The 18,138-nt window shown below is 47.8% G+C and overlaps 1 protein-coding gene and 1 long non-coding RNA gene across 7 annotated transcripts in view; one reads left to right on the plus strand and one right to left on the minus strand.

Annotated features, from left to right (window-relative positions):
* Window positions 1-2,365: 2,365 nt before the first annotated feature.
* On the minus strand, window positions 2,366-6,905 carry DUSP6 (dual specificity phosphatase 6). Its single transcript, XM_049626067.1, has 3 exons — window positions 6,020-6,905; window positions 4,949-5,386; window positions 2,366-3,879 (listed from the first exon to the last, which is right to left on the minus strand). Exons 1-3 carry the CDS (start codon window positions 6,417-6,419, stop codon window positions 3,572-3,574), a joined length of 1,146 nt encoding a protein of 381 aa, XP_049482024.1. The 5' UTR covers window positions 6,420-6,905; the 3' UTR covers window positions 2,366-3,571.
* A 10,864-nt stretch (window positions 6,906-17,769) lies between these two features.
* Window positions 17,770-18,138, plus strand: part of LOC125919395 (uncharacterized) — a 46,049-nt gene continuing 45,680 nt past the window's right edge. Inside the window, exon 1 of one of the 6 annotated variants that reach the window (XR_007456757.1) lies at window positions 17,770-18,007. This is a non-coding gene — a long non-coding RNA (uncharacterized LOC125919395). The remainder of the gene's footprint in view (window positions 18,008-18,138) is intronic. The other 5 variants (XR_007456755.1, XR_007456758.1, XR_007456754.1 and 2 more) reach the window with 5 other exon arrangements.

The following is an 18,138-nucleotide window of genomic DNA, read 5'->3' on the forward strand; positions in this document are numbered from 1 at the left end:
AAGATAACCTCATCTCTGGAAAGGCGGCCTACCCTCCCCCCGACCCCCTCGTAGACCAGGAAAGTTAACGTTTTCTCCTGAGGAAGAGACCTGACGAAGCCACTAATGGGGACAGCAGGTGAGGAGGGAGGCCTGGGGAGCCGCAGCTGCTGGCAAAGGTTGCCCTAGTAACCGTGCGGGCTCCATTCAGGAAGCAAGCCCAACTCTAAGATGCGAAATGATCGCCTTCACCAGCCCCTGCAAGCACAAAGCAGCCGAGGGGACTGAGGTACAGCCAGGAGAAAGGCAGGCACAGTGCGAGGTGGGGGCCCATGCTGTCAGTTACAACCTTCCACCTTCCATAGAAGAAAAAGAAAGAGAACAGCTCTTTGAATCTTCTGGCCTGCGTGAACCGTAAAAACCACCCATTTAATAGGAGTCCTTTTGTGGCAACAGAGGGGAAGCGGGCACCACTCTGTCACCAGCCTGATGAAACAATATGCCAGGAGAGGGGGGGTAGAAATCCCAAACACTGCAACTTTATGGGGGCCCTAAACTCTTCTTGCTCCCTCTCCTTTATTCAGACTAATGACAAAGGCCATTTGCTACCGATTTATTGGACTCTTTTTTTCCCCTCACAGCTTGAGCTGCTTAAACGCGGGGAGCCCCTTCTCCCCAAATCGCTGTCAGACACTTGCTGAATGGGCCAGGCTCAATTATGCTCCCTCCACAGGTTCAGCTCACACTGTGACCCTGCATGGCTTCCTGCTATTCATATGTGTTACTTCCCCTTTGTGGTAATGGCTTGTGGCATTTGGCCAGAAAACATTATTAATTTCAGAAGTGCACTGACAAACAACAAACCCACAGTGAAACGAGAGGAAGTGCTGAGGAGGCCAGCTGTCGGCTGGAGCAGAGCAGTAGGGGACTCGATGTATGCAGGTTCCAGGAGGAAAAGAGATGATAATCCACAAAGAGGAAATGCACTAAAATTATCCACAGTCCAGAGTAAAGAAAAAAGAAAGGAAAAAACGAAAGAGAAAAGAAATCAGAGAAAAGAAAGGGGGAGAAAAAGCACGCAGCTACTTGAGCTGCAGCTGGACAGGAAATTGCTAACGCTGCTTGCAAATCCCTACTTTGAACAGGCAGTTTAGGGAATGCCAGGAGCGGAAACCGTTCAGAACTGGATTAACACGAGCCAAGTTGAACTGCAACCCACTTCTCCTTTCTCAGCTCTGGTTGACTAGGGGCACCCAAATGGGAAAGACTGAGTTGGTACTTTTCTGCACTGTTTCTGTTTGTCCTCTAAACATGCTTAGTTGCCAGAAGTCACCCTGGACTGTCTGATACGATTGCCATAATATCAGAGCCACTCGCCTCTCATAACGTAGATCACCAAATGATCCAACTGGCATCTCACACGCACCTGTGGGTGAAAAGCTCATCTCTCTCCTCGATGCAGGTGAAGGGGCTAAATTCATTTGAAAATTCTAATTCTTTTGATTTCCTACACCCGCCCTTTACTTTTATTTTTGGTTTGTGTATCTTTACACTTGGGACAAGGAGAGGGGATGTCCCAAGGAAAAAGACAGGATATTAAGCCTTTACCTCAAAAGGTACTGTTTAAAATAACTTCGACGTAAGGTTCAGTAGTAGCGTCTGGCCCACACTCTAAACCAGCTAAGCACAAAGCACATTAGAACAGGAGTGGCAAAGTTTTAGCTCAAGTGTCAATGTGCAACTTTAAAGCCCACATCCAGGCTTGGTGAGAAGCTTAGCTATGCCTGCCACATGTGCGGGAGCAAGGAAAGGGGAGACATCATTTCCGATTCACTTGATATTCCGACACTAGGATAGCTTGCAGGTAGAAGTGCCCCAGTAACAAACTGGCACAACAATTGTCCCTAGTTCTCCCAGGCATGTGTATTATCGAGTAGAAGGCCCTGACAGGGAAGGAGAGAGGTTAACACTTGTGACTATCTTGTTATTCCGGAACCCCCTCTTTATGACTATTCAGGAATAGCCAAACTTTATACTTCAGCAAGGTGTGCTGTATGGCTTCATTTTTCTTCAAGGGCATTCCTATTTTCTTAAATGGGCCAGAGTTGTATTCATAAAGTGTTGTCGGAACACATCATACAGCCAGTTCATTCTATGATGTCATCTTTATTTGAAGCAAGCGGTTAATGTCATAAACTACACCTGAAAAACATTCCTGGGATTGCTTAGGCGATGGGAACTTTGCCCTGCTGTTCCTGTAGTACTTTACAAGCCAATTTTACTTCCCCGCTGAAAAATTCCTTAAAAGTATCACTTCACAGGTAGGTACAATTAAAGAGAGATTTAAAAAAAAAAAAAAATACACATTCAATAGCCAAAATAGTCATTTATTAATAATTTAAGGTTTTACATTCTTATAATAAATTTCAGCTCAAAACTTTACACCATGAACATAATGGGGCAACTTGACTCTCCCTTTCCACAATCATATGCACTTCACCTATCAACCGGGTACCCAAGCTCACACACACACTTCCAGTTTTATACAAATTTTTTTTTAAAAAAAAGGAAAGAAACCAACCCAAAGTATTGCATTTGAGGTGACACTCCCTGAAGAATTTTGTACAGAGGTAATATACTGTTTAGCACAGCTGAAGTTTAAAAAAAAAAAAAAAGTGAGCCCATGATTTTGGTGTCTTTCCAAGATATCCCCTTTGAGACAACACAAGCCAAAATATTTACAAAGGTAAGGCATAGTCAAACTACATTAAGAAGGGAAAAAAAATCACAAGGAAGATGTATGAAAGAGAGTAAAGGCTGCACCATAACAAGGTCTCAGTGAGAACAGTGTCCATGAAAACGTGATTCAGAGTTGGTGAAGTCGAGCATGCTGCAAATATACCCTTTGGATTAGAAAAGAGCAAACATTTCTGGTTTTTCTGTTTTAAGAAGTGGCGTACTGCTCTCCCTTTGGATGATTTCTTTTAAACCCATCAAAGAAAAAACAAACACAATTCAAACAAACACGGTCAAGTGATTTAAGATCAAATATTTACAATAATCAAATGGAGTATCAGATTTGTTTTCTTTATTATTACCTTTATTTATTTATTTATTTAATTTTTTATATTTTTTTGCAAACTGATACTACAAATACAGAGCTGAAACCTCTCTTTGGCTCCTCTATATGCAAAATTGAATCCGTCTTCACTGAAGACAGTATGTAATCAGTTCCAGGCGCAAAAAGAAACAGTCATACGAGGCCCTAAACACATGCTCCTCCCCTACCATTTGGTCCTACCCTATATACCTGGTGACCCTAGAATTCCAGTCCCTGCCTGGGTAGGCTGTACACACGGGCGTGGAGCGAACCTATGGCCCGTATCTATACAGCATGTTCTGTTCTTCCAACAAGAATGGAGCAAATCTCTCCCATGGTAATAACCAATTCCACATGTGGGAACCTCGTCTAATACAGACAACTGGTGTCATTCTGACACCTGCGGCCGTGTACAAAGAAAGCAGCCCAGCTGATGCTGCCAAGAGAAACGGCTAAAGGAACGGACACATCCGGTGAGGCGTGTGGGGCCTCTCACGTGGATTGCAGGGAGCCCGCCTGGTAGACGTTCTGGTTGGAGGGGGTGGTAAAATAGAGCTGCTGCGTGGGGGCCCGATTGTCACAGGGGCTGCTGAGTCCAAGCGTCCTCTCGAAGTCCAGCAGCTGGCCCATGAAGTTGAAGTTGGGCGAGATGTTGGATTTCTTCATCTTGACAATGTCATAAGCATCGTTCATTGACAGATTGAGCTTCTGCATAAGATAAGCCACAGTTACAGTGACCGAACGGCTGATGCCAGCCAGGCAATGCACCAAGACGCCACAGTTTTTGCCCCGGGCTTCATCTGTAAACACAAAAAGAAAGGCAAGCTTTCAGTAGACCGAAAACCACGCTTTGTGAATGATTAGTCTAAAAAGTGAGTTAAAAGAAAAGACAAAGAAAAGAAAGAAAGAAAGAAAGAAAGAAAGAAAGAAGAATCGTGTGTGGCAGCTGGACCCTGCAGGCAGCAGAAAATGTATCATTGAGATAAAATATGTACACTGGGCACAATTACATATTTCAGATATTTTCTGAAAAGGGAGCTTTTGTATTAAGTTTCTGCCAACAACAACAACAAAAAATTCTTAATGTGTGCATTCTTTGCCTCAGCATGTGAATACCAGAAACCCTGCAATATGGTCTTGAATGCCTTTTATACAGACAAGCAGACTGCAAGGGTCTATTAAATTATTCTCCAACTGTTGTGCAGCTAACAATGGAGGTATTCAGGCATTTTAAAAGAGAGAGGGAAGTCACAGGGGACAGCCCATTAGGAGGAACAGGATGTCGACATGGCCTGAAAATGAGTTCCTTTGTAATAGGAAATGCATTACAATGCCTGGAGATTCGCTTCTCCAGGCTTCCAGCCCACAGTCCTTCCTGCTGGGCTCAGGTTACCCTCACTGTCTCACTGTGAACCCGTATCACAGTAACATTCAACTGAATTACAACATCTAGCATTCATAGGGCTTTCCAACAACTAACCTGATGTCCTAAAATAACTGTCAGATCTTTTAAAATTATAAAGCAGTGCTAAAATTCCTGTCAATGAGGAGGACTTCTAGCTAGCCTTTTCCAAGTCCAAAGACTGTGAGAAAATTCTGTTGCCCGATAATACACAGCCCCCTGTCAAATGACTGAATTCAAAGTGTCAGAAAGCACCATTTCAAAGACACCTGTGGTCTGCAGCCATGTCAATAGGCACTTTTTCTTTCTTTTAGCAAGAAGATAAACCAGAATTCCCTGCTTGTAACATTAGAGACCTGCAATCAGACATGCTAACAAGCAGCAAGAAAGGTTAACAGCTTAAGTTCTATGAATGGCTAGGAATTTTGCATTTAAAAGTCTGAGGAAGGACTCTTAATTAGTCTCACCTATGAAAGAAATGGCCTCAGGGAAAAACTGGGACAGGTTTTGACTCCAGTGATCCGAGATGGGGATCTGCTTGTATTTAAACTCTCCTGCGTTCTCAAAGAGATTCGGCAAATTGGGGGTGACGTTCAAGATGTACTTGATGCCGAACTCCTCCAACACGTCCAGGTTGGTGGAGTCCTTGGCACAGCCCAAATAGAGGAAGGGCAAGATCTCCACGGGGAAAGAAGGCTGGCTGTTGGACAGCGGGCTGCCATCCGAGTCCGTTGCACTATTGGGGTCTCGGTCAAGGTCAGACTCAATGTCCGAGGAGGAGTCAGAGCTGATCCGCAGGCCCCCGAGCCCCAGCACTGGCAACGGTGGCGAGCTGCTGCTACATGAGCCGTCTAGATTCGTCTCGCAGTGCAGGGCGAACTCGGCTTGGAACTTACTGAAGCCACCTGCCAGGACGAGAAAGGCAATAGTGTAACCCGAGATCCCGTAGTAGTTTTCACAGCTAGTGAGAGCCGCGGCCGGGCGCAGGAAACACCCCAGCACCCTACGAACCCCCTACACACAGACCCAACTATAACAGAAAGACACTTAAATGTGTACCCTCGGGAGTGGAACGAACAGGCCCGCCTTCCCTGGAAACCCTTCTTTTAAATCCGGAGATGCATAAAAGGGCAACTTTTAAAAATATTTTGAGGGACCAGGAGGTGCGATCTGCACACACACACACACACACACACACACACACCATGACCTCTCCTGTCCTGCAAATCTCAATTCAAGATCGAACGATAGAAAGCAGGGACAGGTGGAGGAGACTCCCGGTAGGCAGGAGGAATCGTTAGAAAGAAACAACCCGTGCCTGTGGCCGGAAGCTGGTGGATTCTGCGCCAGCCTGCTCGCGAGTGCGGGACGCTCGAGGTTCGCAGCCGGTAGCTGGCGGCTGTCCCCCGACCCCGCGGCGCGACTCAGAAGCGCCAGTCAAGCGCAGCAGGGCCACTTGCAGTCCTCGTGCCCTGCCCGCAGCGCACAGCCCCGCGACCCCCGCCCGGCCCCGCGCGCGGGGCTCCCCCGGCGCGTACCTTCCAAGTAGAACGCCCGGCAGCCCTCGTCCTTGAGCTTCTTGAGCAGCAATCCAAGCACCGACTCGCCGCCGGTGTTCTCGTTCCAGTCGCTGCTACTCTCGTCGTAAAGCACCACGGTGTCGGTGCCGCAGCGCCGGGTGAAGCGGTCCCGGTCCTCGCCACGGGTGAAGAGCGCGCGCACCGGCAGGTTGCCCTTTTGCAGGCGCCGCAGCATGATGCCCGGGATGGCCACGTTGATGGCTGACTCGATGTGCGACGACTCATACAGCTCCTGCGGCCGGCAGTCCATCAGCAGCAGCCGCTCGTTGCCCAGCTCCAACTGCTCGTTGAGCCACGCCACGGTCTTGCTGATCGCCATTTCCGACGCGAAGGGCACGGGTCTGAGCGTATCTATCATGGGGGTCGAGCTACCGGAGAGGGCGGGGTGCCTAGCAGACGCCCCTCGGGGCAGGCATAGGCCGAGCGCGCTACGCGAAGCTGCCGCTCTCTGAGCGGGGTTTAATTCCACCTCGTCCTTCCCAGACCGTGTTAGCGGTTGGGGAAAGCGAGACAGAAGTGAAGCCGGCGGTTCCCGCTGCACCCCGCTGCAGCCGCTCGCTCTTGGTGTCAATGAATCTCTTTGAATGAAGCTGCCCAGACAGTTTTGTTCCTCCCCAGTGAATGAAATCCAATTAATTCGGACTCCCTGCTACTAAGAGGGGAGGGGAGAAAAAAAAAAAAAAGTCCAGCGGCTCCTAATCCCTCCCTTCAAGGCTGCACCTCAAATCCGCCCAGGCGTCTTTCTCCTCGGATTATTCAAACCTCGATTTGCTCACTCTCCCTTGGACTCAACCCTCGCACACCCCCTGCTCGAGGCAGCTCCTCAATGGATACAAACAGCGAGCGTCTCAATGGATACATTCTCCCGGCCAGCCAATGAGCGCGCTGCGGAAGGGGCTGTTGCCGTGGGGACGGGCCGGCTGGAACAGGTTGTGTTGATGAATTGTTAATGAGTTTGTCATTCACAAAAACGGAAAGGAATTTCCGCTCCGGATAAGCCCGAGTGCAAACAAGCTGCAACAGCGGGCTCGGCGGGAGGAAGGAGAAAGAAGAGGAGGCGGCGGCGGAGGAGGAGCGGGGCACATAAACCAGGGCACTTCAGTTGTCTCATGTTTCCTTCTGTTGAGAGTTCACACTTCGCGTCGGAACTTTTGCGCACAAATGGTGCAATTAGCAGGCACAAAAGCCCTTGTTCGTGACGCCTGTGTTCGCAAGCTAGCTTTAAGAAAACTTGTGCTTTTTTTTTCCTTTTTATTCCCTTTAAACTCATTTGGACAGGAGTTCGCCTGAACTCCCCTCCTCCGCCCTTCTTTAGGCGGTGTGTGGCATTTGTTTGCCAGTTTAAAAAACCCAGCTCTGTTTGCTCTGATGTTCTTTTAGCTGAGGCTGTGTTGGGGCTGGTGAACTGCCTGGGCTTTAGTGACCGATGAGGTGTTAAATGCTAATCCAACATCTTTCGAAACAAACTAGGATTTTGTTGGAACATTTTCAAGCAAGCAAGCAAACAAACAAGTGCCTGGTTGTCCAGATAATAGGGAGGAAGGTTGATGGGGGTTTTTTTGTTTGTTTTTAATAGCGTTTAAATTACTTTATTTTGTTTTTAAACAGTGGAGCCTGCAGAAACAAACTGGTTGGACAGTTCGATGCTTTTATTCCCCTCCAGCGGCCTGGGGCGTTATGAGCCATTGTTCCGGGGATCCAAGCCCTACCCCCCCCCCCCTTCCTGCGGTCACCCACCGCGCGCTGGGGGGTTGCGCTCGTTAATCATTACTGGGCAGCTAGCTCGGCTTCCGACGGAGGAGCCGGTCTGGCGCGGTTGCCGGGTCTAGGTGCATTCTGGGCGCGCGGAGCCGGGCGGGCTGTCCCCACCAGCGGCGTGTCGTGGGGGAAGTCCTACCGCAAGGCCTGCGGGGGCCCGCGCAGGCTCCGTGGTCGGCTACGGTAGACTAGAGAGGCCTGTCAGAGGGGAGCCTTCGGTCTCACCCTGACAACCCCCTCCACTGCGGGTCGCAGGGCACTAGCGAGCACCAGCTGCGCCTGCGCGCTGCGCTCCTGGCCAGCACCCGGTCGCCCCCGCCTCCTGGCTCAGCTGGCGCTGGGCGTTGGGCTACCCTGAGGTCGGGTGGGGGGCCGAAAGCGGGCCTCTGGGGTTCCGACGCGGCCTGGGGTGGGTAAGAGGCGAGGAGGAGTGCCTGCCGGGACCCCTTGCTCCCACGGAGAGCTGGGAGTCGCAGGGAACGTCTCGGCCGCTCTGCAGGGCCAGCAGGTAACTGAGGAAGTGCCGGCCAGGCGGGCTCGCTGCTTTCTGCCGCGGCGCCGGGGAGCAGGGCGGGCCGGCCGGGGGCCGGATGGAGGCGTGGCCGGGTGGGGGCCGCGGCGGCGAGGAGGCGCAGACCCCGCGCGCAGAGCTCTATTGTTATATAAAAGTGCCGCGGCCTGCCCCTCCCGAGCGGAAAACCACCTGTGTACCGCCGGCCGGGCGCTAGGGGCAGGGGGGCCCTGCGGCCGGAAAGCGCGGGCCCTAATCCGGCCTCCCCTCCCTAACCCCCGGCGGAAAAGAGGCCGCGCATAGTCCCGCCGCCGCCCGGGAGGCGGAAGCGGGGGCAGTGGTTCGAAGGGGAGCGTGTCTCCCGAAGTGCCCCTCCCGGCGCCCACCGCGAGTATAGCGGAGGGCACCTGAGGTCGCGGGGTCTCCCCCAGCCAGACGCCCCGCACCCACGGGCCTGCCTGCTGACGCCCCGGCTCCGATTTGCATTTTTAGTCACCCGCCTCTTCCTTGGTTTGGGGAATGTGGGCTAAAAAAAGGCGGCTGCGAGGCCCAGGTTGCCAATTTTGGAGCTGTGCTGCAAGCAGGCCGCCCCTGGAGGAGCGTGTTCATCGAAGGTGGGGGTTGCCGCGCGCTCTCCCCGCACCTTTTTTGGGCATCCCTTGGAACAAAATTCCCATATTTCACTGGGTATCATCTAGTTCCAACTGGAGGAGGCCTGCGCTGGAGTTGAAGCCTCCGATCCACCCCCACCTGTTACAGGCCTTCCCACCCCAAGACGTTCCAGTCACTGGGTCCTGGGGGCGAGGCAGGACGCTCTGCAGTAGAACTGCGAAGGGTAAAATCTTTCAGCCTGGGATCTCCAACAGAAGAGACAGGGAGGGAAGTCGGTTGTTACTTAGCTATTGTAAAAGTGCACTACCTGGGCATGAATTTGGGAGGATAACCGCAACACTCACTTCTCAAACCTGAAGACAGAGACGCTTAGTTTGACCTATGCTTCCGAATCCTACATCAACGGAATGTCAGTTCTTCTCAGCACTTTCTAGAAAATGCCATTCGGACCACTCGGTTCTAAGAAGAGGGGCGTAAAGGGTCTTTGAAGCGTGGTGGCCAGGGTTGAAATTGTGCCCCGATCACTTCCTAAACGTTCGGCCTTGGTTAAGTCATCTTTTGTAAACCTCATCTTCCATGTGGCATAATGAAGATAATAAAAATATCCACTTCATAGGTTCTCTGAGATGGTTAAATGGGTGAAGCTTCCTGGCATGATGGTGATGTGCTATTGGCTGTTGATGTTTTTATCGCTGTTAATTCCCAGCCTGCACAATGGTCTGAGTCCTTTTCATCCAGATGCCCTTTGAGGCCTGCCTAACAGCCCGCCTGGAGCTTGGCAGTCTACAGAAAAGCCCTCTGAGGAATGCCCCAGGCAGTTTAATCCATCCCAATTCAGCTGTCAAACAAAGCAGGTGCTGTTACAGACCAGTGTCAAAATCCTTTAAGATGGCTAACACAAAGTACCCAGCTACCTTTCTAACTTCTGCCTAACTGGTCCCCTATTAAACACCCTCTTCTCCAGCCACACCAAAATGATAAAATAGAAACAACATGTAGATTGCACATTTACTACGTGGAAGGCTTGGTTTTGATTTCTGTGTTTACATGCATGATTTTGGTCAGTTTCCAGAAAACCCCATGAAAATCATCCCCATTCACAGCGCTTAAGGAATTTGCACGAGGTCACATAGTAACAAACAGTGGGGTCAAGATTTGAGGTTAGACCATTAAGGATTAGCACATATGCGTTTTACAGGGTATGATGGAGCCCACGCACTGCGCTGTTCCCTGCCAAAATTTGAAGGATTGAGTTCTACGTTTTGAATTTTGACCACCAGTCTTTTTCAGCTTCACATAGTCTGTTGCACCCTCCCCATCAATGTCAAAGATCAAAAGTTAGACTTATTTCCCTGCCGTTTTATATCTGGTTATCTTCTTTGCACACACCTCTTCATTAGTCAGCTGTGCACTAAATGCTGCATATCTTTCTTCCTCCGAATTTGTCTTAGATTCTAATCCTGACAACTGCCATTACTAATCTAGTGTGTCAGCACTGCACGTGGGCCTGGGTTCAAACCTTAGCTCTGTTACTCACTAGTAGTTTGATAGGAGAAAGTCACTTAGCCTCACTGGCCTCCATTCATTCGTTCATTCATTCGTTTATTCACTCATTCACTCCTTTATTCTGGGCTCCAGGAAATCAGGGAATAAAATGGGCAAGAATACCTACCCTTCCCCCACTCCGAGCTTACGTTCTGTTGAAGACAGACAATAAACAAAAGAATTATACAGTATGTTAGAAAGTGAAAGTGCTGTGGAAAAAAACAAGGGAATTCAGTAGTGTGTAAAATTAGGAATAGTTATACATTCATTACGGGCTTAGGAGGATTAGAGACACCCAAAAAGTGTAGGGCACAAAGTGGGTATTCAAAAGACGATGTTTTTAAAACTCACTGCCTTGTTCCTGCAGAAAGTTGACTCCCCGTTGCTGGTGATCTTGCCTTGATCCTCATCATCCTGGCCCTGTTGCCCAGGCTGTCAGGAAAAAGGCTCTCGGAAGAATTCTAGCATCAGGAAGAACCACAGGCTTTCTGATTTCCGGAGGCCCCAGTTCCCTGCTGAGGGTATCATTCATATGCAGAAAACGGTGTTTCCAGATTTGAGCATGAAGCAGGTCTTGCCTTACCCCTCAGAAGTGCACAGAAGCAATGTTACATGTCCTAATTTCTCTGTGTGTGTATGTATTTGTGTGAATGCACCAAGCACTCCCGCTTGAATTCTTTTCATCAAGTGTTTCCCCTGGAAAGCCCCTTGAAAGTAAGTCTTTTGTTTATGAATGCTTGCTTGCCTATTGGAGAAGCATTCCAACTTTGCAGACATTTTCCTGTGTTTGAGGACACTTGCAATTTACTAGACCCAGAAGAGTTAGCATGACTTTTAATCTTCTTGAAGTAATCTCTCTGTGAATACAATATTTATTAACACATCGTGTGAAAATAAGCTCAGTTTTCCGTCAATGAGAGTGTTTTGGAAGGTCTGACTTAAAATGTAGTCTTGTGGCATATTCAAGATTCACTTTTAGAAGTCCCAAGGAGGCCCTCAAAGTGACAGCCAGTGGCTTTCTGAACAGCTAAGCCTCAGAACAGAATTTCTCTGCAGTTGAGAAATGTGTTTGACACAGACCTGATTGAAAGGGCATATGGGGTTCACAAAACTCGAGCTGAACTCTCCTGACAGGTGCCTCACAAAGACAGCAAGTTCTGTCTGAACAGCAGGAACTGTGGAACACAAGAGGCCCACAGGCCTGACAATAGGAAACACACATTCTGCACACTGATAGGCCGTGCGTAGGGAAAGCCAAAAGGAGTTTCAAGCATGAGCCCCAAATTAAAATACCACGACTGCTGATCCTGGCTTGCAGTCAAACAGCCTGCCCCTTGATGAGTTGCTGAAGGGTCTTATTAAGCACAGGCTAATGATTTTCCCAAACAACGTGGAGGTGGGGAGAAAGGCAAGCTAGGTTAGACAGCAGCTAACAGGTAGGTAGGGAGCAGCAGTGCCAGAATTACACGTCTACAGTCACATCCAGGGAGTGGTTGGAGCTTTCCTAGAAAGGAGATGGACTTTTGCACCTTGCCAGAATGACATGACCCAAAGGAAACTATGAACCATTGTGAAGTCAGACCTTGGCCTCAGTCAGGCTAAGTTCTGAAAAATTACGGTCTTCATCGGCTCTCTTGTGTTTTGTTTCCCATCGCCCTGTGGAAGGTACATTAATAGACATTCAGGATCCCATAGAGACGTGATCTAGAATATTCTTCCGAAGCTAGACAGTCTAGTGAGGAAATTCGTTGAAAGATAAAATGTTGATTTCTTCTTTCAGAAGCATTCATCCCTTTCCTTCCAGTTGCATACATTCATTGATTCCTCCCTCGTATCCTTTATTTCAAAACGTAAGAACTACAAAAGCATATGTAAATGTGTATGTAAGAAGTCATCAGGAAGTTGGCATCTCTGAGGACAGCTAAGCTCACTCACTGTTTTTTTGTTACTGTCGTTGTTGTTTGGAAAAGGACGATGATGCCTTGCTTCCCATTGTACTATTTCCAAAGCCCAGCAATATCCTTAGTGGGAAATTAGGCTTTGCCTTCGGGGAAGGCAAGGGACTATGTGTAGCTGTCTTGCCAGAAGCTCCCCAGTCATGTCATGAAGCATCATTGATGCTTCCTGGGCATTAGCCATGCTGCAGCTACACGCAGAACATTTGCCTTGTGCCTCCTTGTGTGGGCCTTGGCTCCTCTGGCGACTTTTCTCCTCATCTTGTGCTCCTTTATTTATGCAGGTGTGAACAATACAAATAACTGTTGGGTAAGAGAACTAATTATTATTCTAAGTAGGTGCTATTTCCTCTCAGCCCTTTTGCCTCAGCGATCAGTAGAAATGATTATGTGTGTCCACAAGACAAGCAAGGCACGCTTTAGCTTCATCGATTAAACTTAAGAACTTGCAGATCACCCAGAATACATTGAGGGAACCCCAGGGGCCTCCAAACTCCAGTGTAAGCAACACTGCTTTCGGCCATTTGAGGGGTTAATTACAAAAGTTATATTTGGGTATATTGCAAAAAACACAACCACAACATAAGGGCTACAATCTCTTCTACATCCAGCCTTATAGATGTTAAATTAAATCTAACTGCTTCCATGATACCTTTGCCAAGCAGATATACCGTTACTCCGGTTTTATAGTGGGGAAGGCTGGACTCAAATGTCAGGTAATTACACAAGAATCCAAACTTGCACCTCGGTCCCTTGGAAACCTGTCCAGTAGGTATGTTTTGCTCCCTACTTGATAGGTATAGCTCTAAAGCATGACTCCATGCAGACTGTTGTGAATTCAACCTGTTATAAAATGGCAACTTCTATATAACTTGTTAAATTTTATTTTGCTTGTCAAGACTGGGAGTTCTGGATTGACTCCAGGACTGGGGTTGGTCTGAGACCAACCTGGATTCTAATCCTGACTCACAAATTTTCTAATCATGTGACTCTGGGGGAGATCACATAATCTCCCTATGCCTCAGTGTCCTCATCTGTCAAATGGGGATACTATATTACAGGGCTATTGTAATGAATGACTTCTCTTTGTAAAGGGGTAGGAACAGTCCTGAAACAGTAATAATTCATTGACAGTTACCTGTTTTTATTATTAACATGCACACACATACAGTTCTTTTTTTTTTTTTTTTTTTTTTTCTTTTAGAGAGAGAGGGGGACAGAGGATCTGAAGGGGACTCAGTGCTGACAGCAGTGAGCCCAATGCAGGGCTCAAACTCACAAACCGCGAGATCATGACCTGAGCCAAATTCGGTTGCTTAACCAACTGAGCCACCCAGGCGCCCTCAACACACAGTTCTTAATGTTTATTGACCTTGCTGAAAGGGGATTATATAGTGGAAAACACGACAGTGTCCATTTGTTCTCAGGAATAGAAACTATCCATACAAGATTTTGAAAAAAATTTTGGAGAGTCAATTGCTTTACCTCTCAGCAGCCCGGAGATCACAGTTTCTGGTAAATTGGTGACACTGAGGTTGCTGCTGGCCTCAGAGGGACTGCCCAGCAGTCTCGGACTTGCCTGCCACAGGGCAGCATGTTCTCCCCACCCCCCGGTGCTGCCGGCTCAGGCCAGTCCTGTTGACTGCGTGTTCTGCAAGAGGGCAATTGGGAGGTTACCGGCCCAAGCAACGTAACCAACCATCTCTCAGCGACCTGGGTTTGCAGTCTCTAATGGGAGCACCCATTTGTGTCATGGGTCCTCAACTTTTTAAGACCTCCTTGCATCTAAGAAACCTCATCTAATGAGAAGTTCCTTCTTTCCACTGACTTCCTGCCAGGAGGAGATTTTCGGATAGGGTAGAAAAAGGGGATGAGGCAGAGCCAGGTATGAGAGCCAGTGTCCTGTGGAATGGAAAGGAATCTTCCATTTGTGGGGGAAGGGTGCTGTGCTGGAGGACACAATATAGAACCCCTCCCCAGCCCTAAGTAAACAGACCAGTTGCTTAGCACAGTTTCTGTAGTGATTTTTGCACATGTATGATTCCAAGGCTATTTTTGTTAAACATCTGACAAGGGTGCATCTTTTGGTGAATTCCCATCGCGTTTTTCTGGACCCACCAAAACTTTCAGATTCTTTACCCAAACGCCAAAAGTCTAAATGCTTGGTAGGTCATGCCCCCCTCTTCCCACCTTTCCTCTCCTCAATCTTTTGCCTAAGCAGTTCCCAGGGAAAAAGACTCATTATTTATTTATTGTATGTTTGTTTGTTTGTTTGGAGAATCCCAAGCAGTTCTGCTCTGTCAGCACAGACCCAACTCAGGGCTCGACCTCATAAGCCATGAGATCGTGACCTGAGCCAAAATCAAGTTAAACACTTAACCGACTGAGCTACCCAAGCACCCCTTTTTTTGTTTGTCTGTTTTAGTTTGTAGTAAGAAATGTTTATTTCTAAAAATATATATATTTCTACTGCTGAAATTGGTGATTGTCAGAGGAAGTGTGATAGGACCCCCGATCTCGTAGCCCACCTACGTGTGTAACCATGTCGCCTCCAGCCCTGGGCCATGTGACCCCCCACTTTACCTAGCATCTTGCCCCCACAAGATTAAAACCCACTGGTTTTGATATTGAACATTGCTGCCTTTCCTTTAGGATGGCCTATTCGTGCAAGGTGCTGTTACTCAAAGCACTGAGGGTAGAGAGAAAGACCTTTCCTCAGCCACACACAGTTTGCATAACCACACTTACCTATTAAAACATGTATTTTTTTTTACTTGTTAAATTTGGTATGAGATTTACTTTTCTAGCGAGAGTGAGGTTGAGTGCGGTGAGAAGTGTCATGTAAACAGGAGCTCTAACCACTAGACACGTATGATTTTTGTCCAAAGATTCTGGCATTTATTCTATCCCCAACCTGGTTCAGAAGCAAAGGTTTCAAAAAACATAGGGGCCCAAGTCCCATCTCCAGTAATTCTGATTTAAATGATATAAAGGGGGTCCCAGGGTCTCAAAAATCCCCCAGAGAATTCTCATATGCAACCTGCAGTGAGAACGACTCACTCACAACACCTATCCCCCCCAAATCTCCTTGCCTAGGGGGAGGCTCCCAGCCAGACCAGTGGGTCTCAAATGTTTAGAAACACCTTGGAGGTACTTGCTCGTGGTCCACAGCCTGGCCTCTCACTTAAGGACCCTGATTCAGAATGTCTAGAGCAGGGCCCAGGCAAGTGTTTTGTAATCCAGCAGTCAGGAGTGGCTCACACAAGTGGGCCAGACTTTGGAAAGCTCCGAATGATATCCCAGCCAGCCAGGCTCCTCACCCATCAGCTCTAGTCAGGAAGTATGGAAATGTTTTGGGTGGTTACCTGGAATCAAATAGTACACTGTACCCACAAACATCAGAACTTCATAACAGAAGAATGCAATGTTAAACATAACTAACCTGCTTGTCCTTGAAAGCTCTATTCTTTTTTTTTTTTTTTAATGTTTATTTATTTTTGAAACAGAGAGAGACAGAGCTCGAGCAGGGGAGGGGTAGAGAGAGAGGGAGACACAGAATCCAAAGCAGGCTCTAGGCTCTGAGCTGTCAGCACAGCTGACGTGGGTCTCGAACCCACGAACTGTGAGATCATGACCTGAGCCGAAGTCAGACGCTTAACCGACTGAGCCATCCAGGTGCCCTGAAAGCTCCATTCTTGAACTGGCACTCACTCTGATTTCTTTTCACGAGCCCTGAAACTGTACCCAAAACTGCCTGTGGATTTGCCTGAAGGAAGGTTTTTCTTGAAAATGGCATCAAGCGCAGGGAGCACCCGTTGTGTGTCGAACTGAAATGATCGCTGGGTTGTGTGGAGATCAGTCAGATTCAGACCCTGCTGTCCACAAAAAGTAGATTGGACTGGGTAGAATAGACTCATGTCCAGGTAGCTAGAATGTAACAGTTAATAGGATCATTGCAACAGAAAGAAAGCAAGAGGAGGAAAGGGTTCCTGGGCCTTGAGTGTTGCAAAGTATCCCAGAGAAAACAATATCTGGATATGCAGATTTCCCCTCTCCCTCATCCCAGAGGGACAGGAGAAGAAAGGCACTCTAGGCCAGAGAGACAGGTGGCATGGCCACCTTGGAGCCATGGCCATGCATGACAACAGTACAGAGAGTGCAGAGCGGCAAAGAACACAAGAAAGGTAGTGTAAAGCCAGATGCAAATGGGCTTTGGATGCTATGCTAAGGAGTTTGGAATTTTTCATTAGGCGGTGAGAAGTCATCAGAGATATTTATACGAGGGTGTGACATGATTTCAGAATATGATTCTAATAACAAAGAGGTGAGTAGATTGCAGGGGAGAGGAAAACCAGGGGCAGGAAAACCAATTAGGAAGCAGTTGCAACTGTCCAGGAAAATGATGCTATGCCACCCAAATCATCCTGTTCTTAAAATAACGTGCTCATCATCTTGCGTCGCTTTATTCCTTTTATTTCTGGGGCTAGAAAAATCACTTAGGCCTCCATGACTCAGAATCCCTCCCTATTAATAGAAGATGACAAAATACTCACCTTACCTCACATAGGGAGGTCTGTGAGATGCTTATAATTGTAGCCAGGAAGGAGGGGGCAATGTTATTCTAAATGCCAATGGTTTAATTCCACTCCAGGAGAGAAACTGCCTTTTGCCTCTTACTTTTATTATAAAAATCCCAGCCCCACAGAAAAGCAGAAAGCCCAGTGAAAGCATCAGAAGTGCACCCTGGAGAGAAAAGCCACTGCAGAAGTTTCCGGTGCTTACCATGCTTGCAACATGCTCGGTTGCAAAAGTGAGATTTTGTAAAGAAAGCCTGTCGCTCCATCGTTTCCCATTACAAGCAAAAGTGTAAGGAGTGTTCCTTCTATCGTTCCTGTTGTGGCAGCGGGGGTGGGGAGCATCGGACACTCGCCGAAGGAGTTAACACGCGGTCATTTAAGTGAAGAGCTGGGCGTGAGGCTTTCCGGTTGTGCTCGCTTTCTTGGGTCTTGGAGTCTGTCCTCTTAGCAATGGGCACCTGGTCATGCCTTTTCCATCTGCTACCTGGCCCTTTCCTGCAATGAGATCTCCAAATCACTGCCCCAGACGACATTGGAACTCTCTCGTCTCTTTGGAAAAGTGTCACAGAAAGCACTGCTGACTGAAAATGCTGTAAATTTTGCCCAAATCACTTTGTCTTCTACCTCTTAAACAAATCTATGCTCGATATACCTGCTAAGGCGGTGCAAGATATTCTGAGGGATAAAAAGATAAGTCACATGGGGGATGCTCTCCCCTCCCAAAGCTAAAGGTGGGATTGTGACATAAGAGAGAATGTCTCGAACGTAGTATTCAGCATGCTCTTAGGACAATTCAAAGTTCTAGATCCAAAGGGACGGTCATGTTGGATGACTGACGTGTTCGTTCTTCCATCCACAGCACTTGTCTTTATATAGATCAACTACATGGTTACAGACTGATATAGTAAGGGGGCATGTCAGGACCACCTAAAGAGAAGATGATATATGGTGCTTCCTGAGGTGCATTCTCCTAAGTAATAAATGGTAAGTTCTAATGAAACACTTGATCTGGTACACTAAATTACTCTAATTCGTTTGTTCTCTCTTAACATGTACTTCTTGGAAAACTTACTGGTAAAATTGGTCACAAAGAAATTGAGACACTACAGCTTACAGAGA

This window comes from Panthera uncia, chromosome B4 (assembly GCF_023721935.1).
Source record: "Panthera uncia isolate 11264 chromosome B4, Puncia_PCG_1.0, whole genome shotgun sequence".
Taxonomy (NCBI): domain Eukaryota; kingdom Metazoa; phylum Chordata; class Mammalia; order Carnivora; family Felidae; genus Panthera; species Panthera uncia.